At 43.8% G+C, this 27,659-nt stretch overlaps 2 protein-coding genes across 10 annotated transcripts in view; one reads left to right on the top strand and one right to left on the bottom strand.

The window, feature by feature from the left end:
- KATNIP (katanin interacting protein) overlaps positions 1-6,528 on the bottom strand; it is a 196,361-nt gene extending 189,833 nt beyond the window's left edge. For 7 of the 9 annotated variants that reach the window (XM_057487067.1, XM_057487071.1, XM_057487068.1 and 4 more), the window contains exon 1: positions 6,367-6,527. In XM_057487067.1, the coding sequence (XP_057343050.1) occupies positions 6,367-6,373 (7 nt within the window). In that variant the 5' untranslated portion in view covers positions 6,374-6,527. Of the gene's footprint in view, positions 1-6,366 lie in introns of all 9 variants that reach the window. The other 2 variants (XR_008992153.1, XM_057487074.1) reach the window with 1 other exon arrangement.
- An 89-nt stretch (positions 6,529-6,617) lies between these two features.
- GTF3C1 (general transcription factor IIIC subunit 1) overlaps positions 6,618-27,659 on the top strand; it is a 72,000-nt gene continuing 50,958 nt past the window's right edge. Inside the window, 8 exon segments of the mRNA XM_036916874.2 lie at positions 6,618-6,880; positions 9,258-9,467; positions 14,103-14,122; positions 14,125-14,237; positions 14,239-14,279; positions 14,901-15,044; positions 17,148-17,244; positions 21,168-21,291. Of these exon segments, the coding sequence (XP_036772769.2) occupies positions 6,660-6,880; positions 9,258-9,467; positions 14,103-14,122; positions 14,125-14,237; positions 14,239-14,279; positions 14,901-15,044; positions 17,148-17,244; positions 21,168-21,291 (970 nt within the window). The 5' untranslated portion in view covers positions 6,618-6,659.

Genomic DNA, 27,659 nt, shown 5'->3' with positions numbered 1-27,659 from the left:
TATACCCTGAAAACTATAAAACACTCTTAAGAGAAATTAAAGAGGACACTAATAAATTGAAATACATCCCATGCTCTTGGGTAGGAAGAATTAGTATTGTCAAAATGGCCATCCTGCATAAAGCAATCTACAGATTCAATGTAATCCCTATCAAAATACCAACAGCAATCTTCAATGAACTGAAACAAGTAGTTCTAAAATTCATATGGAACCACAAAAGACCCCTAAGAGCCAAAGCAATCCTGAGAAGGAAGAATAAAGTAGGGGGGATCACACTTCCCAACCTCAAGCTCTACTACAAAGCCAAAGTAACCAAGACAATTTGGTACTGACACAAGAACAGACCCATATACCAGTGGAACAGAATATAGATTCCAGATATTAACCCAAGCATATATGGTCAATTGATATATGATAAAGGAGCCATGGATATACAATGGGGAAATGACAGCCTCTTCAACAGCTGGTGTTGGCAAAACTGAACAGCTACATGTAAGAGAATGAAACTGTATTATTGTCTAACTCCATACACAAAAGTAAACTCAAAATGGATCAAAGGCCTGAATGTAAATCATGAAACAATAAAACTCTTAGAAGAAAACATAGGCAAGACTCTCTTGAATATAAACATGAGCAACTTCTTTATGAACATACCTGCACGGGCAAGGGAAACAAAAGCAAAAATGAACAAGTGGGAGTCTATCAAACTAAAAAGCTTCTGTACAGCAAAGGACATGATCAGTAGAACAAAAAAGCATCCTACAGTATGGGAGAATATATTCATAAATGACATATCCCTAAGGGGATGACATCCAAAATACACAAAGAGCTCATGCACCTCAACAAACAAAATTGGCAATGAAGCCAATTAAATAATGGGCAGAGGAGCTGAACAGACACTTCTCCAAAGAAGAAATTCAGATGGCCAACAGGCACATGAAAAGCTGGTCCACATTGCTAATCATCAGGGAAATGCAAATTAAAACCACAATGATATATCCCTCACACCAGTTAGGATGGCCACCATCCAAAAGACAAACAACAACAAATGTTGGTGAGGATGTGGAGAAAGGGGAACCCTCCTACACTGCTGATGGGAATGTAAATTAGTTCAACCATTGTGGAAAGCAGTATGAAGGTTCCTCAAAAAACTAAAAATAGAAATACCATTTGACCTGGGGATTCCACTCCCAGGAATTTACCCTAAGAACATAGGAGCCCAGTTTGAAAAAGACGTATGCACCCCTATGTTTATCGCAGCACTATTTACAATAGCCAAGAAATGGAAGCAACCTAAGTATCCATCAGTAGATGAATGGATAAAGAAGATGTGGTACAAATACACAATGGAATATTATTCATCCATAAGAAGAAAACTCTTCTTGCAAATCCTACTGTTTGCAACAACATGGATGGAGCTAGAGGGTATTATGCCCAGTGAAATAAGCCAGGCAGAGAAAGACAAGTATCAAATGATTTCACTCATCTGTGGAGTATAAGAACAAAGCAAAAACTGAAGGAACAAAACAGCAGCAGACTCAGAGAATCCAAGAATGGACTAATAGTTACCAAAGGGAAAGGGACTGGGGAGGATGGGTGGAAAGGGAGGGATAAGGAGAATAAGGGGCATTACGATTAGCACACATAATGTGGCGGGGGGGCCGTGGGGAAGGCAGTATAGCACAGAGAAGACAAGCAGTGATTCTATAGCATCTTACTACGCTAATGGACAGTGACTGTAATTGCGTATGTGCTGGGGACTTGATAATGGAGGAAATCTAGTAACCACAATGTTGCTCATGTAATTGTATATTAATGATACCAAAATAAAAATAATAAAGAAAAAAAAATTTTTTTTTAAAAAAACAAAGCCCATGAGCCAAATAAACATAACTGTAGGCTGCATCTGCCAGACTCCCACTTTGTAACCTCTGATATAAAGCATTCATTTTCAAATTTGCTACATCTCTAGTTTTTGAAGTTAAAACACTTTTAATGTATATGTTTTGAAAAAAATCAACTTTACCGAAAAGTTCTCAGAATAGTACAATGAACTCCCATTTGCCCTTCACCTGTATTTAATTTTACTCATCTTGATTATGTCTGGATTTCAGTGTGCAGGAGACACTGAAATGTTGTAAAGTCACTGAATGAATGCCCTCAGAAAAAATAAGCAAGGTAGAGTGTGCCGAGTTTCTGTAAGCTAAGATAACAGGTTGGAATTAATGTTGAAAAATATCAAGAGAAAAGAAATGAATCAGGTTCAAAGATGGGAACAAAGAAGGAAGGAAAGCAGAACAGACACAAAGACCTTACTGATCATACATTTATTATGGCTGCTGAATGCTTGCTTTGTTTTTATTGTTATTTTTTTGCTTGGTTTAAGTAGCAAGAGAAACAGACCAATCACCAGGAGCCCAGGTAAATATCACACAAGAATAGAAGAGTCCAGACATGCTGACAATGTACTTATAGTAAAATCTAATTCAACTGTCACCTGTTTTGCAGTTTGGGATTATTTAGATAAGTCAGGCTAAATTTCATCTTGCATTATTAATTCTTTGAGAAAGTTTGCTAAGCAAATGAACAGTATAAACGGGAAATGTTGAATATTTGCTCTGGGGAAAGCAAAAGCAAATGAACAGCTTTAAAATCCTTTCTAATTATACTGATTTGCTGAACTTTTGGTCTAATTATTATGCTCCTCAAAGACTGAGTAGAAAATTTTTTTTTTCTAAACCATCTCATATTTTAAAAGCACTAGAGGAAATTTGACTTTAACATAAAGGTGGACATTTCATAGGCAGAAGACTCACATTGCCAATTTACCTTTATCAAATAAAAAATGTCAAACATTGGTTTTTTCTTTTAAACAAAAGAGTGAACTAATTACAAAGATTGTTATTTCACAGAGAGCTCCACCAGATTCCCTCCTACCTCTTTTGTCAGCATTATGGAGGAAGTCCATTGGCAGATAATGAGAGTATTAGCTGCCATGCAGGAATGCTTTTTATATGCCAAACTTGATGTTAAGTGTGTTCATGCATAGTCTCACTGAATCCGAAATGATGGATTCACCAATGGATTACCAAACAAAACAAGGTAAAAACTTTATCATTATCTCCATTTATTGACAGGAAAACTGAGGCTCTGAGAGGTCAGAATACATAGCTGAGATTCAAATCCAAGGCTGTATGGCCCCCCCAAATAGATCAGCATTACACCATGCCACATTACCTGCCCAAAGTCAACACACATGGGCCAGGAAAAATGTGAAAAACTATGGTGATTTGGACATGCAGAATAAACCAAACATGGAAATACTTCGTAGACATTTAAGCTCCTGTGAGTTCAGGAAGTTAACATCTTTCTAAGAAGGCTGGGCTTGGCTTATCCAGTTGGCTAGAATCAATTCATCAAGGTACGCTTCACTTTACCCAGTAGATATGTGCGTATAAGACTAAATTTAAAGAATTACAAGGGAAAAAGGGACTCTGTGAATGCTAAATGTTAGGGCAAATGTTTTCTTAAAGGGAACAAATTTTCCCTTTTCATAACCAATCTGAAAGTAAACAAGTTCCTCAATTGGGCCATAATAATGCTCTAGGAGTGCTGAGGTGATAACAAGTAGAAGTGAGTAAGCAGACTTATTGAAAATGGTCTATAAGCAATGTTTCTCAAAGTATATTACACAGATCCTTGGAAGAGGAAAGGTCCACAAGGACAAAACCATTTTCTTCACTATTCTAAGGTTTCTTCACTGTGCTGATAGTTGCACTGTTATAAAAGCAACAGTGGGTGAAACTGCTTGTGGTCTGAGTAGCTACAAGACAGTGGCACCAAACTGTACTAGTAGTCATTATATTCTTTACTGCCATGTACTCACAATAAAACAATCATTTTCACTTAAGAATGTCCTGCTGAAATAGTAAAAATTAATTTTATTAAATTTCAACTGAGTACAAATCTTTTTCATATTGTGTGAAAAAATGGGAAGTACACATAGAGCACTTCTGGTATAAGCCAAAGTACAACAACAGAGCCCAACAAATTCTTGTGTGATTGAGTTGCCAGCTGAACTAGCCACTTATTATCTAAAATGCCATTTTTACTTGAGTGAACAGCTAATAGAAAAACTACAGTCATTCAGACTGGGGAGTTTTACATTTTTTTAAATACAAAACAAGTGAGCTTATCCCTTTAAGGAAACAACTGGCAGTATTTGTTGCCAATGATGAAATTCAAGCTTTCAAGTGAAAACAAGTAGAAAGTATGTTTCACCTATCTTGAGTTTACTAGCTTAAGCTTTTTTTTAAGATGAGATAGGTGGTAACATTACATTTGACATTATGTAATGAAATTTCAAATATCAACATTTGGCAGATTTGCATAACTCAGTGAACCAACATTTTTCAAATGACCAATGGCTAATGTTATAAAATCATACATGGGTAAAATATCCAATCAAAGGTCAAGAGAGATCAATGGATTTTAATTTAACAGAGTACAAAAATTCACCAATATGGTTTCAAATGCCACATCACAACTAAATTTCAAGAAACTACCATGTGCTAAGTTTGGGTGTAGTATCAAAGAAGAATTTGAAAAGTTTGAAAAAGCAATTAAAATACTCCCTGTTCCAACTATATATCTATGTGAGGCCAGATTTCCTTCATATACATCAGCCAAAATAACAAGTTTGGTTGCTGAAGCAGAAATGAATCTAGTTATTTCCTATCAAAGCAGACATTGAACAGATTTGGGAAAGTGTAAAACAATGCCCTCTTTTCCTACTAATTATTTTGGGGAAATATAGCTGTTTTTCAATAAAAGTAATTTTTATGTTTGGAAGTAAGGAACTGTTATTTTTATTTTTTATTTTTTATTTTTTAAAATTTTTTATTAAGGTATGATTGATATACACTCTTATGAAGGTTTCACATGAAAAACAATGTGGTTACTACATTTACCCATATTTGTTATTTTTAAATGAATTGATAAATGGATGCTTTAGACTTTCTCAGTTTTATGATATTTTCTAATACATAAATACCATAGATAAAGTGTATATAAACAAAGCTCTTTCAAGATTAAGAGCATGAAGTGTCTTGAGACCAAAGATTTGAGAACTGTTGTTCTACACCAATGTTACACTGACCTTTCCACATAACAAACTGGCAAGTGACATTTTATAATACCTCTGAAGTACATGGGCAAAGGTGTCATTTAAGAACATAACAGATTATTCAATTTTTTAAAAGTTTTTTCTTTCCATACTGCATTAAATGGATATCACAAAGAACAGATTCCCCAGAAGTGAGGGACAGTGGTGAAATAAGAAAAATGATCTAGATTTTAGTACAGACCCTCCCAGTCTCACTAGACAAAAGTTTGCAGTACAAAATGAGGTATCAGCATAACCTATTTTTACATTGCTTCCAAATGTCAATTCCATGATTCTAACCAGGGACCCCTAAATGATGGCCCACAGGCTGTGTCTGGCCTTTAGACTGATTGGCCATGATGATATTTTGAGAAGTGCCCTAGGAAAATCATTGGTTGGAGCTAAAGTGAGAAGCTTCCTTTTCAAAAGAATTGACTTTCAGTCACAGCCCAATCTAGCCCACCAGACATGCCCTTGTAGGTATCCGCATTTGCACCCTCTGGGATCTGCACCTCTAAAACCCCTTCAAAATCGCAAACTCCATAATTCAGCTCAAAAGACAGAGTGTCTGGCTCCTTACTCACTTCGTCATATGCTGGCTGTTTGCTTTGGGGCAAGTTACTTAACTTCTGTGAGCCTCAGTTTCCTCATTTGTAAAATGGGAAAACAACACTGACTTCAAAGGGCTGTTATGAGGCTTAGGGAGGTGTTGCTTGACAGCACTTACAGAGTTCCTGGCACTGAACAGTACCAATTATTAACATGAAAAGACGGAAAGAGAGTATTCCTTAGTTTCCCTGCACCCACCTTACCAGCTCCCTGTTCCCATTAGCTTACGACCCCACTCCTCACAATGACGCTTTACCCCCATGCCAACTCCCAGATCCCACAGTTCCACATCCCAGGGCACACAAGACCCCCCTCAGACATCTACTTCTTTCCATCTTTCACTAAGACCCCGGCCCGTGGCGGGTTCCTACACCGTAACTCAGCACGGTCACCAAACGGCTAACCAATCACCCCCCTCAGACGCCACTCCCCATCCCAGACCACTGAAGTTCCCTTTCCCTCAAGACTGGAGACCACTTTGAGTCTGGCAGTGGTGGTCCAGGGTTCTGTGGTCTAGGATTCTGTTTGGGGAGACCTCAGGAGTGATAAGAGTATAACCGCCCGACCTCCCGGAGGGGCCCACTGACACTCACCGTCCATCCCTAAAGGCGGCGGTTCCGGGTATTAGAACCGGAAGCGGCCTCTACACTGTTTGCAGTTCCCCTGGTTACTGCGGGGTTCTGGACAAATGGCAGTGGAGTTTCACTGACTGAGCCCGCCTCCAAGAGGAGTGACGGCAGTCTGTCTCCGGCTCCCTGGAGCTTCTACGATCTCCAGGTCCGACCCACCTCTCCGAGCTGTCGAGGGTTGTGCGCAAGCGCTCTGGCCGGGGAATATTCGGCGGCGTGGTGCGCAGGCGCAGAAAGCTCTGCCAGTCGAAGTAGCAATGGACGCGCTGGAATCGTTGTTGGACGAGGTGGCCCTGGAGGGGCTTGATGGCCTGTGTCTGCCCGCGCTGTGGAGCCGTCTGGAGACGCGAGTGCCGCCCTTCCCGCTGCCTTTGGAGCCTTACACGCAGGAATTTCTGTGGCAGGCCCTTGCCACGCACCCGGGCATCAGCTTCTATGAGGAGCCTCGAGAACGACCCGACCTCCAGCTCCAGGACCGGTCAGCGGCCTGGCCGTACGGGCGGCGCAGAGCTGGGGTCTGATGGGGGTGGGAGCCAGGAGTGGAGCCGAGGGAGGACCGGCTCTATGTAAGGCTGGTTTGGGGTCGGTCTCAGGCCTGCTTGGGCCCAGGCGGCTGGTGGAGTTGGGGGTCATCTGGTGATGGCCCGTAACATCCATGTGTGTTTGGGGTGATGGTGAGCGGGACTGGGGGGATATCCTTCGGGCTTCAAAGAGTATTATTGCCTCTAAAGTGGAGGAAAGGATTGGAGCAAGAAGGCAGTTCAGATCAAGACTGGAAACAGTTGAGTTCATCATATCTTTCTGGGGCATTCATTCAATGCTGAACTAGAGAGCCTAAAGCTGCCAGAGGTCTGCATAACAGTGATCTTAGTAATAATAATATTAGCTAACATTTGTTAAGTGCTCACTATTGGCCTGGTACTATTCCAAGATTCTGTTCTGGGAGATTCAGGAGACTGAACTCACTTGGTCATTACAGTGACTCTATGAAGTGGGTGCTGCCCTCTTCCCCCATTGCAGAGGAGGAAACTGAGCCATAGAGAGAGACTACTTAACCTGTCCAAAGTTATGGTGATTGTAAGTAACTGAGTGTTGATTTGAACCCAGGCAATCTGTCTCCAGAACCTGAACTCTTAAGCCATATTGTGAGGGAGAAGAGAGGTCCCCAGAGGGAATACTGTCCAAAACAAGACTTAAAGAAAGGCTGGGTTTAGGTGACCAGTTGTCAGAGTATTCTGGACAGAGAACAGTAAATGTGAAAGACTGAAGAAAGAGAAATAAGTTTGACTGAAGTGTAGAATTGGAGGTAGTGAATGAGGAATAATAGTTGGCCCTTACATATATGCTTATTGTAAAATGGGACTGTTCTAAGATCCTGACATATAGCAAGTTAATTAGTTTTTACAACTACCGTAGGAGGTGGATATTATCCCCATTTTTCTGGAGAGAAAATTGAGGCACAGGGAGGTTGGGTGACTTTTTCAAGGTCACCAACTAGCAAGGGCAGAGCCCAGAATTTGAATCCAGTATGTCTGGGTACAGAATCCACTCTGCCCGTAACCAAATTGGAGTGGAGAGGTAATCAATGCTCTTTTCATCCACTTAAAGAGTTTTGCCTTTACCAGAAGGACAGTTGGAAGAGAGAATCAGACTAAGGGCAAAGAGTGAAGTTAAGAGACTTGTAGTAATCCAGTCGGGAACAACTAGTCATGGTTTGAGTTACCATAGTTTAGGGGAGAATGAAGAGAGAAGCAGATGGAACGAAGATGTAGGAGGCAGAAGAATCAAGAGGATTTGGGGACTGGATGTGGGGTGTAAGGACAGCTAGGAATGAAGGATGATGCTATTGAGTTCCCGACATTTGGGCAGCTGAGACGATACTGAGCCCATCGCTCTGGCTGGGAACCCAGAGGAGCAGCACAGTGATTGAGTCTGCGGGGAGGTGAGGAAGGTGCTGAATTTATTTTGAGACACTTTGAGTTTGAGGTTCCTTTGGGTTATTCAAGTGGACATTCTGTGTTCATCTGGCTTCATAGGAGTGACAGCGGGCCACAGGGAGCGCCTGAGCTAGTTAGACATGTAGAGTCATCCCATACGGTTGGTAATTAAAGCAGTTGGCTAGAACCATTCTTAGGAGAGAGTGTGCTGTGACTGGAGGCCTTAAGTCATGCCCTTAGGTGAGCCTACATTTAAAGGATGTGTGGAGGACCAGGAGCTTTGAAAAGAAGGTATGGCTGGAAAGGTAGAGGGCAGCAGTCCAGGATGGTGTACTGGAAGCTGGAGGAAGATGAGATTTGAGAATGGAGGGTTAAGCCGTGCAAAGGTCACAGAGAGGGCAAGGAAGAAAAGGCCTGAAAAGTATACATGGGTTTTAGCCTCAACTAGGCAAGTGCAGGATGCAAGCAAGATCCTAAGGAAATCTTGACAAACTTGGCTGCTGGATAAAAGAAGAGATGCAAGTCAGAGATGTCCATGGTGTTGATATGAGGCAACTGGGAGAATGTGGTACCAAGGAGGGAAAAAGACAGGACTGAGGATTCAAAAGATGAGAGCTGGTAACATGCAGGCACCAGATTTGGAGGGAAACCAAAAGGCCTTGACTTAGGCCAGTGAAGTGCTTCTGGTTCCAGCATTTGGCTTTTGGGGTAGAGCTGGGGATCTTGGAGAGGTCTGTATTGTCTGGGCTAGAGAGGCAGGACTCTGCTTGTCAAGATCATCTGTGTTTGTAAGATGGGAAGACTGGAGTGATGTCACTCCCTCTCTCTGATTTCTGCTAGAAAGTGTCAGAAGAACACACCAAGCATATGTTATTTTGAAGCTGAGCTGTGGTTTGATATTTGTGCTTTCCCCCTTAGGTATGAAGAAATTGACTTGGAAACAGGAATTTTGGAGTCAAGGAGGGACCCAGTCCCTCTGGAGGATGTCTACCCCATTCATATGATCTTAGAGAATAAGGATGGCATCCAGGGCTCATGCCGGTATTTTAAGGAGAGGAAAAACATTACCAGTGACATCAGGACCAAGTCTTTACAGCCCCGCTGTACAGTGGCGGAAGCCTTTGGCAGGTAACTGATTTGCACCGTCAGAAACTCATGGGACTCTTCCTGCTTTGAATTCAGGGATGTGGTCAGAACGCTGAGATGGCTGCAGCCTCAGTGTCTGGTGGAGTGAGCCAGCCCTGCACTAGGCCAGTCTGCTGCCTTCTTCACTCTGATCCTGTTGGGGCTGATTTTGCTCGGGGGGCAGAGGAGCCTGCCTTTCTCTTTCCTTTGTGTCCACAGCCCTAGCACAGTTGGGCAGAACAGGCAGCTACCATTTGGATTGGTGCCTTTCATTCTTTTATTTAAGCCAGGCCCTGTGCTGCCCCATGGTCCTTCTGTGAACCTTCAGTCTGGGTCCCTACTCCCCAGGATGGCTAATCCAAATTGTCATTTTCTCAGTTCTCTCCCTACCCACATTCCCACTTACCTTTCCCACTTTACCGAACAGGGAGAAGCTACCAGTATAAACTCTCCTAATTTCCATCTTCTTTAACTTGCAGACTTCCCCACATTCTTTTCCCTCTCCTTCATCTCAGAGGAGACACGAAACTGTGGTGCTGGAAGGGGCTGTGATCTGCTCCTCCCCGTCTCCCTGCTCCCCAGCCCAGCGCCCTGTACCTCATGCACTTCCTGCCTCTCTTCACTCTCTTTCTCCTTGACTTCCAGTGTTTGCCTGTCTGCTGGTGTGTTCTCCTCAGTACACCGACGTGACTTGCCCATTCCCACAACAGGCCCTTCTCTTGAGCTCAGATGCCCTGTAACTACGTTCTTGTTCTGTCGCTTCCGCCATACCTCTTGGAAGGAACAGCTGCACCCACTCTTCCTCCCTCTTCACCTCCCGTTAACTCCTTTGCCCACTGCAGGCCTGATTCTGCACTTTATCACTTCACAGAAAGCTCATCCTCTCAGACCCCTATTAACACACCTGTGGACACTGTTGGGCCCTAACCACTCAACCTCTCACCCCATTAAGGACTTTTGAAGCTTTTGCCCCGTGGCTTCCCACTTCATTTTTCTGTTTTCCTAGCTGATCCTCACCAGCTCCTTTGTGGGCTTTCTGACTGCCCACCCCTTACTTGTTGGCTGCTTCCAAAGGCTCAGTTAGACTTCCTTGCAAGTGCCCTGTGGGACCCTTCATTAACCTGCCCCCCAACTCAGCATGCCTGGAAGTTAGAGCATCGCTCCCCTTCACTCCAAACCTACCTTCTCTTCCTTTTCTTTACTCTCTTGTTTCTTTACTCTGCTTGGGAATCTTCCCATGCACCTGGCTATATAAGCTGTGAACTTGGGACTCTTCCTAGACCCCTTCTTTCCTAACTTCTACATTCAGTTGGCCACCAAGTCCTATGGACTTGACCTTCTAGTTTTCTCACACCCCTTTTGGCCTCAAAATTATGCAGCAGTCTCCTGACTGTCTCCCTTCATGCTGTCTCTTCTCTTTTTAACTTTCTACACTGTATTTTTTTCTCAGATAGAATTGTGATGGCTAGTGACCTGTTCACTCAGGACAGAGGTTTCAGACCAGCCAAATCTCCCCTGAGACATGCTTTATTTAGCCAGCATGGTGTTTTGTTTGTTTTTTTATTTTATTTCATTGTTAATATTTAAAATCGGGATTTCTGGCTTCTCTTGAAAAATCAAAGATGTAATTGCACTGGGACTGAATTTTTACCTGGTGACGTAGGGGACATAGCCACCCCAGATCCCCCATGCCCTGCAGCTGCTGCCTGCCCTGCTGACTGGGCCCCTTCAGGCTCTGTCCCACCCAGATTTCTGACCTCAGCCTGTTCAACTTGCCTGACCCTTCACTATGCTTTGGCCTGACCTTGCTGGGCTCCTTTCTGTCGCTGGGCTTTGGCACATGTGGTTCCTGTCTAGAATGTTCTGCCTTAACAGCTCCACTTCCTTCTTTTCATTCATCCTTCAACTCACCTCATCAAAAAGTGTTCCCTGTTGCCCAGGCACCATCATAGTATTCTTTTTGGTACCAAATTGGTCTTAATTGTTCATGTCACTCTGTTCTCACCAGGCTATAAATTCTTGAGGGCAGGAACTCTGTGTCACATAGCTGTAGCTTTAGGATCTAGAATATGCCTAGCACAAAGCCAGCTCCTAAAAATGCATGTTAACTGATTGACTAATGTATTGAGTTTGAAGTTGTAACCCCTGACCTATGTCATAGAATCTAAATTCCCCAGCATGGCATCCCACGGCCTTTCAGGATGTAAACTCCCACCAGCCTCTTCGGCTTTCCTTCCTTCCATTTTCTAGCATGCTGCCATGCACCAGACTTTGCAGCCATACTACACCACTCGCCCCCCAACCCCCCGCACAGGCATGCCCCTTCCTGCACATTCTGCTTCCTCACTCTGCACCCATCCAGTGTACTGCTAACTCAGGAATCCCTCCTTTGACAGCTTTCCCTAGTTACTATACACATACTCCATTCACACACATTAGCTTGAACTGGGGCTCCTCATAAATGTCACTTCATAGCCTCAACCACTATGCTGTCTGTCAGAGCAGTTATTGAATCATAGCAGAATTATTCATTTTCCTGTCTTTCTCCTTCAGTAGACTGTGAACTCCTTGAAGGAAGATACCATTTACCATTTTCATTTACCTTGGTACCTCTGGTTTGCATTGTGCTTAATCAGTAGTTGGTATGTATGATAGTACAGAGTAGTAAACGATTCTGAGTACATTTAAAAAGCAGCAAACCAGTTTGCATTTCAAACATTCTTTCCTCAACCAATCTTCTCTAATTAACTTAATGAGCCTGTCTTGAGATAAGAGAGCATAGGTTCTAAGTGTATGACATGCAGACCCAGAAAGTAAACTCTGTCCTTCACATGTATTTACAACCTAACACTTCTTTTGGAAAAACTATAGAGAATTCCGTGACTCTGCAAAAGATTAATTATTGGTCATGAACAGTGTGAAGGAAGCTATAGTTAAGTTAAAATGAAGACAGCCTCTTTTTCTTTTTGTCAACTTGGTGGTAGCAGTGAAGTCATCTGGTATGGGGCCCGAGGAAGAACTGTCCGAGTGTGATGGGACTGAACACAGCCCTTGTGGTCAGGGGTCTGTAAACAACAGAGCTAGGAAGGGGAGATGCTGCTCCAGATAAGAGGGTTGGCAGCCCGTGGGCTCCTCTGTGTGGACCCTTGGTGACATTGATCTTGGAAAGGGAGCTTTTCCAAGTGGGTGTATCTCGATGCCAGCAGTGCTGAGTGATGGGTTCTCTGCCAGCACAGCCTGTGGGCTGTCTGCCGCAGGGCCTGAACCCTGAGGGTGTGTGAGTGCAGCAGGCCAAGCTGCCCATGATGGCCACAGAAATTAGCAGGTAGGACAGGCAGCGGGGCCTCCATGGGGGAGACTGCAAGGCCTCAGCAGAGAAATCAGTGTTTGTTGGCTCCCACCTGCCTCTGACCCGCAGATTTGGCAGGAACACGTTGGAGTGCTGGAGATCTGAAAGGCCAGCCAGGGGACTCAAGGCTTTGCAGCACAAGAGTAATGCCAAGAAGGCACTCCTCATATTTACTGAGAAAATTAACTTAAATATCTAAAGAATTCTGAGTAGGGGGTTCAACACATGATCAACACACAATCATCATCTGACCTTGAGTCTAGCCCTAGGGCATGATGCTCCTCAAGGACACCGAAACCATGTGAGGGCGGTCAGGTGTTGTAGGAACTGTTTTGGCTCTAATCATTCTGTTTTTGATCACGCATCAAGAGTTGTAGGAAAAACAATCAAGTCATTTGTATTTGTACATTTGATTTCTCTATTACCTGATTTATGTATTAATCCCATTAATCTCACAGGTGTTCTGTTGGGAAGTATTCTTGGCCTATTTTTCAGGTATAGTTTTTCACAAACCTAGGCAATAGGAGGAATTAATGATTTGTCCCAGTTCTGGTCTTTAACAGATTACAGGTTCACTGATTACATAGTTCAGTGTCCTTGACTCAGGTTTATCTGCCCAGTTCAGTGGGCTAGTTCACGTACTTAACATATTTACAAAATCCCTAATATGCACCGAATCATTCTAGGCACAAGTCAACAATGTGTCTGCATTTACGGCTCTTATATTTGAAAGGGGAGAACAGACAGGGATGTCTCCAAAGTGTGTGTGTGTGTGTATGTATATATGTATGTCTATATCTATATCTATATAAGCATTTTCAAGAGTGCTGGGTGCTGTGAGGAATATGGAAATGGGTAGAGGTGGGGCGTGGACTCTGGTTGGCACTTCACTGAAGGCCTGAGTAGCTGATGTCTGAAACAATGACCTGGAGACCTGAAGACTGGGGGAAGAGCAGCCAGGCAGAGGAAGGCACTTATTTCAAGACCAGCAGGATTTTGTGAGGAGGGGCAGAGCCATGGAAGGTATGTAGGACATCCCAGGCCCTCGTGGGAAATTGGGGTTTTGGTGTGAGTGTACTGGTAAGGCCTGGGAGGGAATTACGCAAGGAAATGACCAAATTGGCTCTTCATCCTGAACACTGTGTGGTTCCAAGACTGAAACCTCCCTAATAGGGGGTTGTGAACCTCTAAGAAGCAGCAGAAAACCGTGGTTCTTTAAACTGCTTTTTTATATTTCGATTTTCTCAAAATCAAAGTTATTTCTTCATGTGGTTGTTTCTGATTTGCAGATGGGGGAAGAAACTGATCATCGTTGCCTCCCAGGACATGCGTTACAGGGCCTTGATAGGCTTGGAGGGCGACCCCGACCTGAAGCTCCCTGACTTCTCCTACTGCATTTTGGAGCGCTTAGGCCGATCCCGGTGGCAAGGGGAGCTCCAGCGAGACCTCCACAGCACTGCTTTCAAGTGAGGGGATGACTTGCTTCTTTGCTTTGAAGGCGAGGTTGTGCTGACCATCGTGCCCTGACCCCTAGCAGGAGCCTGCTGACTTTCTTCCCCACTCCCTTCATCCCTGCTGCCTAGGCAGTCCACAGTCCATGGGTATTGGGAGCACTGTGCTTGCTTTTTGAAGAGACCCTGGGGTGACTATAATTTATTGCCCAAACTAGACATTGTGAGAATAGAAGCTGAGCTGACCAGAAGGGACAGCAAGGCAGTTGGCATAAATTGGGACATATGGCAAATCAGGATGTATAATCACCCTGGTTATTGGCCACTACAGGATTAGAGACCCATATTTGATCCTTGTTAAACCCTATTGCCTCCCACCCCAGCCATCCCTTCCTACTCCATTTCTCCTGGCCTGTCCCTCCACCTCCCGTCTGCCTCTCCTGAGGGCCTGGGGTGTGCTCTTTGGCTGGGGCATGGCTGTCCTTCCCAAGGCCATTGCCTCATAGCAACTATTCTTTTAGACTGTGAATAGAAGGTGTGTATCTCTGGTATTTAGGTCCAGATGAGAGCTCTCTGCACTGTGTGCTGAAAGCAGCCCACAAGGCGAACCAACAGCACATTCTTCCTCCCCTGCAGGGTGGATGCTGGGAAGCTCCACTATCATAGGAAAATTCTGAACAAGAACGGGCTCATTACGATGCAGTCACATGTGATCCGATTACCCACTGGAGCCCAGCAGCACTCGATCCTCCTCCTCCTGAACCGGTTTCATGTGGACAGGTACAGTGTATAGGGAAGGGACCAGAACACTTTGTCACATCTGTCGTTCAGCCATGTGTGTTACCCCTTTAAAAATCATAGAGGCAGAATTAGAATATGATTATAACTTAAAAAAATATTTACTATCTATTTCTGATGATGAAAATAAGTCCTACTTATATAGCAAATCTGGAAATTATACAGAAAGGAAGGAATAAGTACCTAGAACCCCATAGCCCAGCAATAGGAAGTATAAACATTTTGGTGAAATTCTTTCAGAGTATAAAAATAAAAGTAAATGAGTCAAATTTGATTTGTTACAGTGACAGAGTTGAGACTGAATTGTATTAATTTAAAATTGGCATGTTTTCTGGCATGCAACCATCATAATCAACCTACATGGATGGGATGGTGACACTGTACATGATGTTGTTGTTTAGCTGTGTATCTTAATCCAGACAATACAGCAAGGTGCTAAAATGTGCACTTTCCCTTCAGAGGACCAGGGATTCTCTGGGAGTGCATCCCTGAGTCTTTAGTTCCCTTGTTGGGGTGACTAATTAGCTGGCATAGGAATGGGGGGAAGAAATATTCTACCACCCTATAGAGAGGTCTCTGCCTGCCCTCTACCACCCAACACACTCCTTCTTAGGAGGGGAAAAGACTAGGGTGGGGAAGGGGCAAGCTGGTGCAGGGCCCAGAATAAGTCATCCTTGAGTGAGTAAGCTGGGAGGGAGCCCCCAGTGCCCGGCCACCAGTGCTCCACGGTAGAGGTGGGGATTATCCAGGGACAGTTGGGAGGCAGTGGGCAGATCCTTTTCCTGGGCCACAGGGAGTGACTGCACTTCTCCTCCTGTCAGATAACAGATATCTTGCCCTTTACCCGGTGGTCGACACACCCTCCAAAAGGGAGGTGTGGTAAACACCAGGATTATGTGTAAGTGTCAAAGTTTCTAGTGTCCACTACATAGCACAGGGCTGGGTCCGAAGAAGGTGCTTGGTATATGTGTGTGGACTGACAATTGACTAAAGATTTCTGGAATGAAGATGTCACTGTCCTCCCGTCAAAACTCCAAATTTGTCTTCAAACCTACATTTTGGAAATAGTGCATTAGAGAGAATCATACTTCAATAATTTGCATTTTAATCATGTAGTCATTCTATCCATTGGTTAAATACCTTTATCACCTAATTCATAACTGGTATATAGCCTGTGATCTTCAAAGAATATGGGGTAGCACCTGTGAATAGATGTAGGAAAATGGACTAAGTCAAGACCTATATTTGAATCCTTGTCCCTTACTTGACCTCTCTAAGCCACTGTTTCCTCTTCTGTGAAATAGCCATGACACAGTGCTTATGCAGTAAGTTTCTGAACCCTCATTTATTTCATTCGTTGAGGGGCAGTAAAAATGGAGAAGTAGGTGTAGTCTCTGAGTGCCACACATATGCCCTCTGTGCCCCTGAACCTATGGGCAGTTAAGCCAAGTTCACCTTTCCCAGCCTTGCTGGCATGAAGGCCCCTCCCTGCCCACCTTCCCCAAGCTCCCCCAGGCACACACAGTCAAGGGGCCCTTTGTTCTCTTCACTGGCTTCCATGGGTGGCCCTTAGCTTGGAATCATTTACTATGATACCCTCTTCACAGTAAAAATGGGATGGAAGGTGGGATCAGTCACACCGGTGAAGTCAGTGAAAATCAGGGCTTCAGACTCAGAGGCACCAGGATGCAGGGAAGAGAGGCCTGAATTTAGAAGGCCTAGGTTGGCATTTTGGGCCTGAATTTTAGAAAGCCTGTGAACTTCCTTATGTCCTTCCTCATCAATTGACTTATAAGGAAATGTATAAGGTACTTCCTAAACTTTAAAGCATGATAAGAATGTAAGGCATCTTAAAGAATCATTAAAGTTTTAGCCATAGCATCTGGGTCTTAGGTGCCTATGGCTGTGTGACCGAACCACTCAGAGCCACAGTCTTCAGCTGGAAAGTGTTGGAGATGATTGCCAAGACCTAACACTGCAGTTCAGTTGAGAGGCTGAATATGTTGTCATTTAAGTCTTGCTTTGACATCTGTTAAAAGTTTGGCAATAAGTTTGAACAAATGATCTGTTTCGGGTTTCTCACAGGAGGAGCAAATATGACATCCTTATGGAGAAGCTTTCGCTTGTGCTGAGCACACGGAGTAACCAGATAGAAACACTGGGAAAGCTGAGGGAGGAACTGGTGAGCCTCCTGGGGCTTCCCGTGTGCGGGGCTGCATTGGTCTGTATGGCAGTGGGGAGGTCTCTGTCAAGTGTAGAGTAAATGAATTATAGTCGAAGCCCAGTTCAGAGCCCAACTATCCCTAACCATCAAACAAGTGGGATCTTCCTATGTTTTACAGAATGAAAAAGTGCTCAGTCCTTAATGTAAATCCTTCTTGCTTTTGATTGGCTTCCATTTCCCTGGGTTTGCTTTAGGACCTGCTCAAAAAGTTCATATGGAATGGTAAATCTGGGCAATCAGGTTGCCTTTTGTTACCAAGCTTGCGGTTGTGTTCCTGCTAGTTTCATACTGAAGTAACAGAGTGATTGCACAGAGAAGGAGGTGAGACGCTCAGGAGTAAAGCAGCTATTGACCTGCTTTGTCTTTGGGCCCAGGAGTCGAGGCAGTGATAAGTGAGGAGAGGAAGAGAGCACAGAAGTGGCACTCATTCTAGTCGGATTTGAACAATCTTCAGTGGAAGTTAGAAAAGAGCCAGTATTGGAAATGGGAGAAAAATTAATTGCTCTGTCAGTTAATAGTAGAACTTAAACATAAAATTTAAATAGTATTATTTAGTCCATAAAGAAAAATGGTTTAGAGTCTGATTATAGACACCAAGATAATCCTTTTTACTCCTGGCCTTGTGCTGTATTGGTGAAGCTCTAGTCTCCAAGTTCATGGAACAGAGGGAAAGGGGTCTCTTTCCTATTGCTAGATTCACTGCATGCCTTAAGTCTCTTTAAAGCACAGGTTACAAACTGAGGCTTGTGGGTCAGATTTGGCCTGTACATTCTTAAAAATAAATTTAGCCTAGAAAAATTGGGATTCCACATGAAATTCTAGGTTTCTAGCTTCCCTTGAAATATCTGAAGCTCTCGCAAGCCTGGGCCTGCAGTCTTTCATGACGACAGTTAGCCAAAGATAGCTGTGCACTAGCCAGCTACCCCAGGCCCCTTGCTTCCTGTCACCTTCTCAGATACCAAGGCAGTGCCATTTGTAACACATGCACAGAGAAAAATATTGTGATCAGAGAAAAATATTTCTGGGTATCTGAGTCTGTATCAAAAGTAGAAAATAAAAGGTGGGCTGACAAGGCATATTCTTGAGAGACCTTAGTAGAAATGAAGAAAACTCCTACATACTTAATAAATACCTGCCCGCTTTGTTGTTTCTATTTCTCATCCAGCCCATGCAGACATTAGAGATTGAAACCCTCTGTCCTACTCAGTCATTCAAGGGAAGGGAGGCCAGGCTTGTCTGTGGACTATCTAAGCAACAAGATTTGACTGTCACAGACATTGTTTCACTTATTCATTCAACAAATACTTTAATGAGTGCTTAATCTGAGCCAGAAATGTTGGGCAGTATAATGACCAAAATTCATGAGGATGGCATGTCTCACACAGTTGTGGAGCAGTCCAACTGGAGAGGCCGACATGTGAACATGCACTTAGGCTGGAGTGCTACTTAGAAGGGTGTATATGAGCTCCAGAAGAGGAGAGGTGAGCTTTGTTCAGAGAGCTGGGGGGAGCTTTAGAAAGTAAGTTACAGTTGAGCTGGGCTTTGAACATTAAGTGTTCCCAAAGTAGATGGAGGAGAAATGGCATTTCAAAGGAAAGCAGCTTGAGCAAAGGCATGTACTTATTTATGGGAGGCTGTGGTATGTTTTTGACCTTGGCAACAATCCAGCGGGTAGCCAGGAGGCAGTGTGCTTTGGTGGGACCAGTAAGAGATGTGGCTGGAAAGGAAAGTCGGGATAAGATACAGTCTTGAGTACCAACCAGGCTGAGTAATTGGGTTTTAGCCTTTAGCCTTATAAACCACTGGTGGCAGTTAAGAAGTGGAGAAGTTACAAGAAGAGAAGAGTGTTTAGGAAATGAACTGGTGGATAGAAGAGAGATCAGAGGCAGGGTGGCAAGGCGGTTGCTGTGGCCTGAGGCTGGGTGGGTGACCAGCTTGAATTGTTGAGATGCTTTGGAAGTGACACTAGTGGGACTTGGTGGGCGACTGAAGCCAGGAAGCAAAGTGAGCAGAGGAGGCGTCTTGATGTCTGGCTGAGTGATTGCCCTTCACTAGACTGGAGCTGGAGACCACATCTAGTTTGTTCACTGCTAAGCCCCCACCATGAGGACAATGTCTGGCCCCCAGTGTCTGGCGCTCAGTAAATATTTGTTGAATGACTGTATGAATGAAGTAGAGAGTACAGAATGAGGAACAAATCTGATTAAGGATGAGGCAAATGATAAATTTGATTTGGGGATTTATTAAGTATGAACATCTTCTGGGACTTTTGCTTGGCAATGTCTAGTCAGCAGCTGGAAATAGGGGGCAGAGATCGCTGAACAGGATTTAGTGAATAATTAGTCTAGGTGAGGTCAATGCCATGATTATGGATGCTATCTTTTGGGGGAGTGGGTGAGGCCCCTACTGCTTCTTTTGTTTTTTTCTGGGCTGATCATACAAGTTCTTGATGGTGGTCCCCCAGAAGGCAGGGCTTCACTGTTCTCCCTCACTTAGGATGGTCCAGGGCTTACAACCATATGCTGAGGGCTGGGACTTGATGGGTGAGCTTCCATAGGGTCTTTCTATGATGCTGGGGGCATGGCTAGATTAACGTTAGATGCCATTTACAAGCCAGTGGGTTTGAATGGGCCATGTGTGAGTCATCTGTATCTGTGATAGTCATCTGTTCTGCTCCCCAGTGGCTAGAGTGCTGGCTAGTTTGGGAGTTGATCACACATGTGGTGGTGGCAGCCCACAGACATTTGTTTATTCCCACTCCCCCCCAACCCCACAATGTAAGAGGAAACCTGTAATACTCAGCTAACAACTGCTAGTTGGGAGTGCCTCCTGTTGTTAGTCCACAACTTAGAGCAGTAGAATTCGCCTCACTAATCCAGAGGCTGCAACATCAAATGCTAGCAGTGGCCAGGAGGGCTATAGGAATGACTGGAATAGGCCAAGTATAAACAATTTTTGGTTATCAGTATGGATACAAGAAATATTTAACTTTCCTCTTACCTACCATGAGAGAAACACAGTACAAAAGTGGTGATAAATGGCAGCTGATCTTCAGCCTCACTGTGCAAGGGTCTGATGGGAGCCCGGGACCATGGCACCCAGGACAAGTGTGCTTGTCCAGAGGGAGCAGCTGATCCTCACTCCCACCGATGGCTGTGGTGAGGAACCACACTCCTAGGATTCATTGCTAGATCTTGTTTTTCAAGAGAAGCCAGAATCTGCTTCTTTATTTAAAAGCCCTCACCTTTCAATGTGGGCAAGTAAATTGCTTTTTTGGAAAAAGTGTGTAGATTTCAAAACATGGCCTGCACTGGAGGCTGCTGATTGGTGGCCCTTGCAGCTAGGAGCACCTGTGAGCATTTTGGTTGTTTCCACTTTGCGGAAATGTGAGCGTTGGGGTCTATGCACTCACCATCATTTTGTTGAAACTTCACAGACTAAATTAATTTTTTTTTATTTCATTTTTTTCCATTCCACTGCTGTGGGAGAGGGGTGTGTGTGTGTGTATTAATAATTAATACACTTCCTTGTTCAAAAAATCAAAACAACATGAAACAGTATACAGTGAAAAGTCTCCTAGCTCTATCCCTCTGCCTCAGTCTCACTCTTTATATCCCTTTAGGATCTCTTTGGGCAAATCTTTTTCCTCCCTTTCATAACCAAAGACAGAATCATTGAATCATTTACAAATTGCTCTGGACCTTGTTTTGTTCCCTTGACAACATAGTTTATGAGTCATTTCTCATTAGTACCTCCAGTGTTTCCACATTCAAGATAATTGATTAACTCAGGTCCTGAATTTGTATGCGTTCCTAAAACTCTTGAATAGTTTCAAATGCCTTGTTTGTACCTAACAGTAGCTCTTAAATTTTGTTCTGCAGGGACTATGCGAGAGGACATTTAAGCGTTTATACCAGTACATGCTGAATGCTGGCTTAGCGAAGGTGGTGTCTCTTCCCTTACAAGAGATTCACCCTGAATGTGGACCTTGTAAGACAAAGAAAGGTAAAGACAGCCTCAGCCTCTATTCCCTTGGCTGCATGGACAGCTTTCACTTCTCTTTTCTATGCTCCAGCCTTACTGTGTTTGGCCTTAATAGTGGGGTGATTTCACCTATTTATTCAACTCTTTATTCCTCAGTGCCTTAGGATCTTCTATAAAAAAAGGGCTCAGGAAATGTTTGCTGAATGAAAACAGTTCTAACTAACAGCAAACATCTCTATATGGATGTCCCCCTAATCTCAAATTCGTGGTGTCCAAAAACAAGCTTATCTTTTCCTTCTTGCACATTCTTCAGCTAGCATTTTTGAAGTACCTAAACTACGTTGCGTGATCTCATCATCCAGCCCTATAAGGTAGGTGGTAGTACCACCATTTTACATGTAAAAAAACTAAACTTAAGAGATGCTAAGTAACTTGCATAAGGTTAAGCAATCAGTAAGCACCAGAGATGGGATTTGAACCTTTTAAGAAAACTAAACTAAGGACAATAAACTATAAAACTTAAAATACCTTCCTTAGTTCCTGTTTTTCTCTATTTTTGATTTTTATCCCATACTGTTTACCCCTTCCTGATGAAGCATGGTCATTTAAAAAGCTAGGGTCAGAGTTTTCAGTAAAAGGTGATAGATGGAATATATATATTTAGCTGCACTCTTCTCAAACTCCTCCAATGCAAAAAGCGTTGTCAACAGTATTTTGATGCCGAAGGGCTGATGGACAAACGATAACTGACTGAGTGGACTGGGAATGCTAAAGGCCCATGAAGGGCAGTAGCCAAGAATCACCCCTCAGACCCAAATGAACTAAAAATTTGGAGAGTCCAGGTACTTTTAAAAGCACAAGATTGGATGGGACCAGAGAGTTTGGTTGGTTGTCTGTAGTAAAAAACCACTGTCCTCCAGGTCCTCTCCGCTACATCACATAGCCAGGTAAGAAGCCCTTTCCTGCAAAGGCAAACATCTGGATACACTGGGTTTCTAGACTCACAAACATGATACCCAGCTGGGGACAGGGTGCTGTGCTTTAAATGAGAGTGATGTGGCAATCCCCACACACCGGAAGGTGAAAGTCCCCTCACTGCTTTTTCCAGTTTGGCTCCTAGAACACTGGCAGCCAGACTTACAGTCCCCTAGGCCAGAAGGCTTCTTTTCTGTAGAAACTGATTAGTCCAAGAGAAAGAAGTCTTCTGGATACTGAAATTAGGGGTTTCCCAACAAAAGAGCTGTGCCCTGCCTGCTCTCATCATGAAAGCTCACACAACGGCAACCTCTGCCTTGCTCCTCCCAGACCTGCAAAACAGCCAAAGCACAGGGTATGGGGCAGCATTTCAGTGCTTCACTGAATATCCGAGAACTCTAATGTGAATGTAAGAGAAGCACACATGATCGGAAAATAGAATCAAAGTAAGCAGCAGAAGGAGACTTAAAAGAATCCTCAGAGAGTGATGAGAACATACATCCATGAAACCAGAGCAAGAGGCTATAAAGGACAGACATGCAGAAAATAAAAAAGAACTCTTGGAAAAAGAAGAAATATGATTATTGCAATAAAATATTTAGTGGAAGAAAAGATGGTAAGATAAAGTTGAGAACATCCCCCAGAAAGAACAGAAACTCCTAAGAGGTGGGAAATGGAGCTAAGTTGAAAATAGAAGGCTAAGCCTGGAAGGTCTAACATCCACACAATAGGGGCTCCCAAGGGGACAGAAAGGGAATGTGTGCAGAGGATAGAAAGGAGATAATGAGAAATGACACAAGGAATGACACTAGATATCTAGAGCTAAAGAGAGGAGGCACCAGACTTCCCAATAGTAATTGAAGCAGGAACATGGGAGCAAAGCCGTCAGCATTCTAAAGGGCATGACTTTCAGTCTGGATTTCTTTACTCAGCTTTAGCATCAGTCAGGTGTGAAATATGGTATTGCATATGTGCAGATATGGCACAGTTCATCTCCCATCTCCTGTGTTCCCTTTTAGGAAGCTATGTACCATCAGGTGACAAGAGACAGGAAATCATGGGGTCCAGGAAGGAGGGAGAAGTGAGAAAACCCTGGAGAGATGGTAGAGGGAAATCACCATGACAGGCTCCAAGGGTAACTGGTCTGCACAGACTGGTCATGGTCATATCTACCAATGTATTCTTTTTGGCTCACATTGTTTTCATCAAATTTAAAAATCAGAAATTCACCTAAAAAGCCAGCCTTTCAACTTCTTTAGAAAAACAAAATCAGGCAACACTGAACTGTATTTAATAGCAATTGGCTAGGCAAAGACATGCTGACCCCTTTCAACTTGCCAAAGACACCCTGCTTCCTGTTGTGTAGCCTACAGCTGGCTTCACACTGATAGGTCATCTACCTGACCCCTGAAGCTGTGTCCCGGCTACATAGTGAGTTGTCCTGGTTTTCTTGAGGCCTGTTGCTGGGAAGAGAATACCCCCAGGAATAGCCAGCATTACTCAGCGGAGACTGGGTACCAAAGGTAGTGGTGGCTTTGGCTCCTTATGTGGCATTAAGAGGGCAGGTTCCCCAGACAATGACCACCAGAGTTCTCAGACTGTCACATGCATGCACAGGGAGCCCATTCTGACTGTTCAGGAGGCTCATCCCATTCCCATGGTGGTCTTGTCACCCACCTCTGCTGCTTAGGCTCGCTGACAGGCTTCTTCTCACTGCCTGTGTCACATAGGTCCCACTTATCTGTGTGACTTCTTTCCAACTAGGTTGTGAGCTTCTCGCATGTGGTGGCCACACCCCTCACATACTTTCTAACCTTACTGCCTGTGAGGTGTCTGCTTGGAACTGAGTAGGCGCTAAGTAAATGTTTAGCATATTTAATTTAATTAGGTGCCACTTGAGTTACTTTCCTCATGCAGGAGACAAGGGATGAATGCACAGTTTTAGTCTTTTTTGCTTTGAACTTTGTAATCCCAGTTTGTAAAATTAACATAAAATCTTCCCTCTAAGGCATTATGGAGTAGGCAAGACTTAAGTAATAAATAAAGATGATGTAATACTTCATGTAAATTTACAGGTGTGCCTGGATAAATATGACTTGTTTCTAAAAGCCCATAAACAAAGAGTTTGGATTTAGGCTTATTTCAAATGCATTACAGAAAGCTGTGGTGCTCTGTTTTGCAAAAAGCAGAAAAACTTTGGTAATGAGAACAGTCACCCTGAACTCATATGTTTTGCAAATTGGGATTATTTTCTTCAAGTGTTTACTAGTCATTCTGTGCTTATTAAATAGTGCTGAGAACAGAAGGGAAGCCAAGTAGAAGTTAACTTTGGAATCAGTCAGAAGATGCTCACAGCTGGAAGCAGTTGACAGAGACTTGCTCCCTGGGACTAATGATTAAGCCCATCATGTAACAGGTTTCCCAGGTTCAGTAACCAGGCCAGCCTAGCAGTGGAGAGGATACTGTGTCTTGGCATCTGTGCCACCCTGTTTATGATACAGGCTCTTCCTTCAGCCATTGCTCATGACTCTTAAAAAATAAAAAGCAAGTATAACAAGGTTGCAGGACACAAGATCAGTTTATTTCTATACACTTGGAATGAACACTCTGAAAGTGAAATTAGAAAAACAATTTTGCTCAAAATAGCATCAAAAAGAATAAAATAACTTAGGAATACATTTAACAAAACAAATACAAAATGTATACTCTGAAAACTACATTGCTGACAGAAATTTAAGATAAAAGTAAATGAGAAGACATCCCCTGTTCATAGATCCTTATTAAGATAGCAGTTCTCCCTAAGCTGGTCTTCAGATTCAGTGTAATTCCTCTCAGAATCCCAGCTGACTTCTTTGTAGAAATTGACAAACTAATTCTAAAGTTCACATGGAATTGCAAGATACTCAGATAGCTAAAATAGTCCTGAAAAAGAAGTATCGAGTAGGAGGGCTCACACTCCCCAGTTTCATCCCTTAACTACAGAGCAACAATAATCAAGACAGCCTGGCACCAACACGAGACTAGACATAGAGATCAATAGAATAGAACTGGGAGTCCAGAAATTAATCCAGACATCCGTGGTCAACCAATTTTTCACAGGGGTGCCAAGACGATTCCATGGAGAAAGAACCTAATCACAAAGGGCCATTACTGTATGATTCCATGTAGAGGAAAGTCCAGAACAGGGAATCTACAAGTAGCTTAGTGAGTGTTCAGGGCTAGGGAGGGGCACAGAGGAGTTGGAGCTGATGAAAATGTTCTCAGATGGACTGGTGATGTGTCTATGAAAATGCTGGAACACCATTGACTTGTACACTGTAAATGGGATGATATGGTGTGAATTGTATCTCAATAAAGCTGTTAAAAATTAAACAAGCACTTATAACAGGGAACAGCAAACCAAATTAAGATTATAATGGCAAAAGGGGACATTTTAAAAGTTACAGTAGGATTAAAAGGTACAAGCTAAAAAAAAGAAATGAGCCATGTTAAGAAAGATTAAAATGCAAAAAAAAAAAAATAGATACAAAAGTTTAAAAGAGCTTTGAAACCAGAAGAGTGGAATTAAAAAGAATGAAGATCAGAAATATGAAAAGGATAAAGGGTGAGCATAAATTTAAAAAGAGTAGAAAAAGATTGTCAGAAAAGTTCAAAGCCTGGAAAAGTAATGGTGCTAGGGGAAAACAGTTAAAACAGTTAAAAATAGCAAGACTTCTTCAAGTTAAAAGTGACAAAGTTGATAAAAGACACTAACTTAAAAACGGAGAGTAATTACTATCAATAATAAAGATAAACACATTTTAATATGGCAAAAACTATTGAAGGTAAGAACTTAAAAGAATAAGAGAAAGGGGTAAAATCACCAACAGCTTAAATTCCAGGCCTGAGGAACTTCATACCAGGGCTGAGGAGCTCTCCTGGGGGGCTCTGGCACCTGGGGACAGCATCCTTGTGGGAAAGCAGTCCTTTCCTTGGGCTCCTCCGCAGCTCTCCTCGGAGGGAAAGCTGCCCAGGCCACACCTGAGAAGGGCAGGCTGGTTGCAGGTAGGAGGCGAATGGAGCTGGGGAGGAATTCTGGCATCAGCCTGGGGCAGGTGACAGGCTGGTGAGACTGTCCCTCTGGACCTTCCTGAGGTGCAGAGGGCTAATAGCTCTGTAGGATGGGAAGGGGACACTCTCCCTGTGCTTGGAAGAGCCTTAAGGCCAGTGCAGGGACTTGGGAGCACATGACTAGCGGCTATACAGGTGACCATCCTCACAACAGGTTTGCAGGAGAGCCAGTAAAGTGACTCAGATATGCCTCTGTGAGTGACATTACATTCTTAATCAGGGCCTGGCTTGGAGCCATAGAGAGAGGGTTGCTGATGCCCTTGTGCTCCTTACTTGCGTGGCTCCCACCAGCCCTTTCCATCCATTGGTCACACGCTGAGAACTTTGGGGACCTAAACAAGTCAGTCACTAAACTCAGTCCATGGGCCTGGAGGTGGTACTTGCACTGGGTGTTTCATGATGACTTTGCAACTCTGCCTTCTAAACCCTTGGAAGCCCTTGGGGGTCATTGGTAACCTTGTTGCCTTGTGCAATTGGCAACAGAACCCTTAAACTCTATGGGTTTGTCTTAGGGTGTAGAAAAGAGGAAGGAACTGGGGGAGAGTGACATTTTTTTATCCTATATTGTGGTCAGTCTTAGGGTGGGAGAGAGGCAGATGAACCAAATAGGTGGCATACCGGGCACTGTGCCCAGTGTTAGTTTTAGTCTGATCCCTTTATCCACCCCATCTTCTCCATACTATTCTTTTTCTTCATTTCTCTCATAAGAACCCAATGCTCTCATCACTTGGCTGTGGTCACAGAGCGAGGAAGCACCAGTGTGGGGATTTGGCACAGAAAGCTGCTGCGTAAACCCGTGCACTAATCGGGCCCTCTGCTTCTGCCTGGAGAGACTGGGCTGAACTAGTAGGAAAGGGAAGTGGGGCAGCCAGTGCCTGGGGCCTGGGGAGTGGCAGGGGCTGTGGGGGCAGCTAGCCTAGGACAGCTTCTGGGGCAGGACGGTCAAAGACTGGGCTACCTCTTCCAGGCCTTTTATCCCCCACGCCACCTTCCATGCCCACCACACAACAACTTGAGTCATGCCTATGGAGTAAATGTGAACATGCCTACAAAGGAAAAAGGGAAATAAGCTTTGCTTGGCATACAGACCCTCTGTAACCGTCTTTCCCGTTGTCCCGTTACCACCACTCCCCAAACAGGCCTGCCCTTTCCCACATCTGTGCCTCGCTGGTGCCCTTCCTTCTGCCTGGAATGCCTGGCCTCGTCCGCCTGGGCAGGTCTTACAGATCCTCCAGTATCCCACCCGAATATCCCCTCTGCCTTCCCCTGCCTCACCCTTATTTCCAAGCTCTGTACATGCTGGA

This window comes from Manis pentadactyla, chromosome 10 (assembly GCF_030020395.1).
Source record: "Manis pentadactyla isolate mManPen7 chromosome 10, mManPen7.hap1, whole genome shotgun sequence".
NCBI classification, from domain to species: Eukaryota; Metazoa; Chordata; class Mammalia; order Pholidota; family Manidae; genus Manis; species Manis pentadactyla.
Note: the sequence above shows the minus strand (reverse complement) of the source record. Positions and strands in the feature narration are given on the sequence as shown.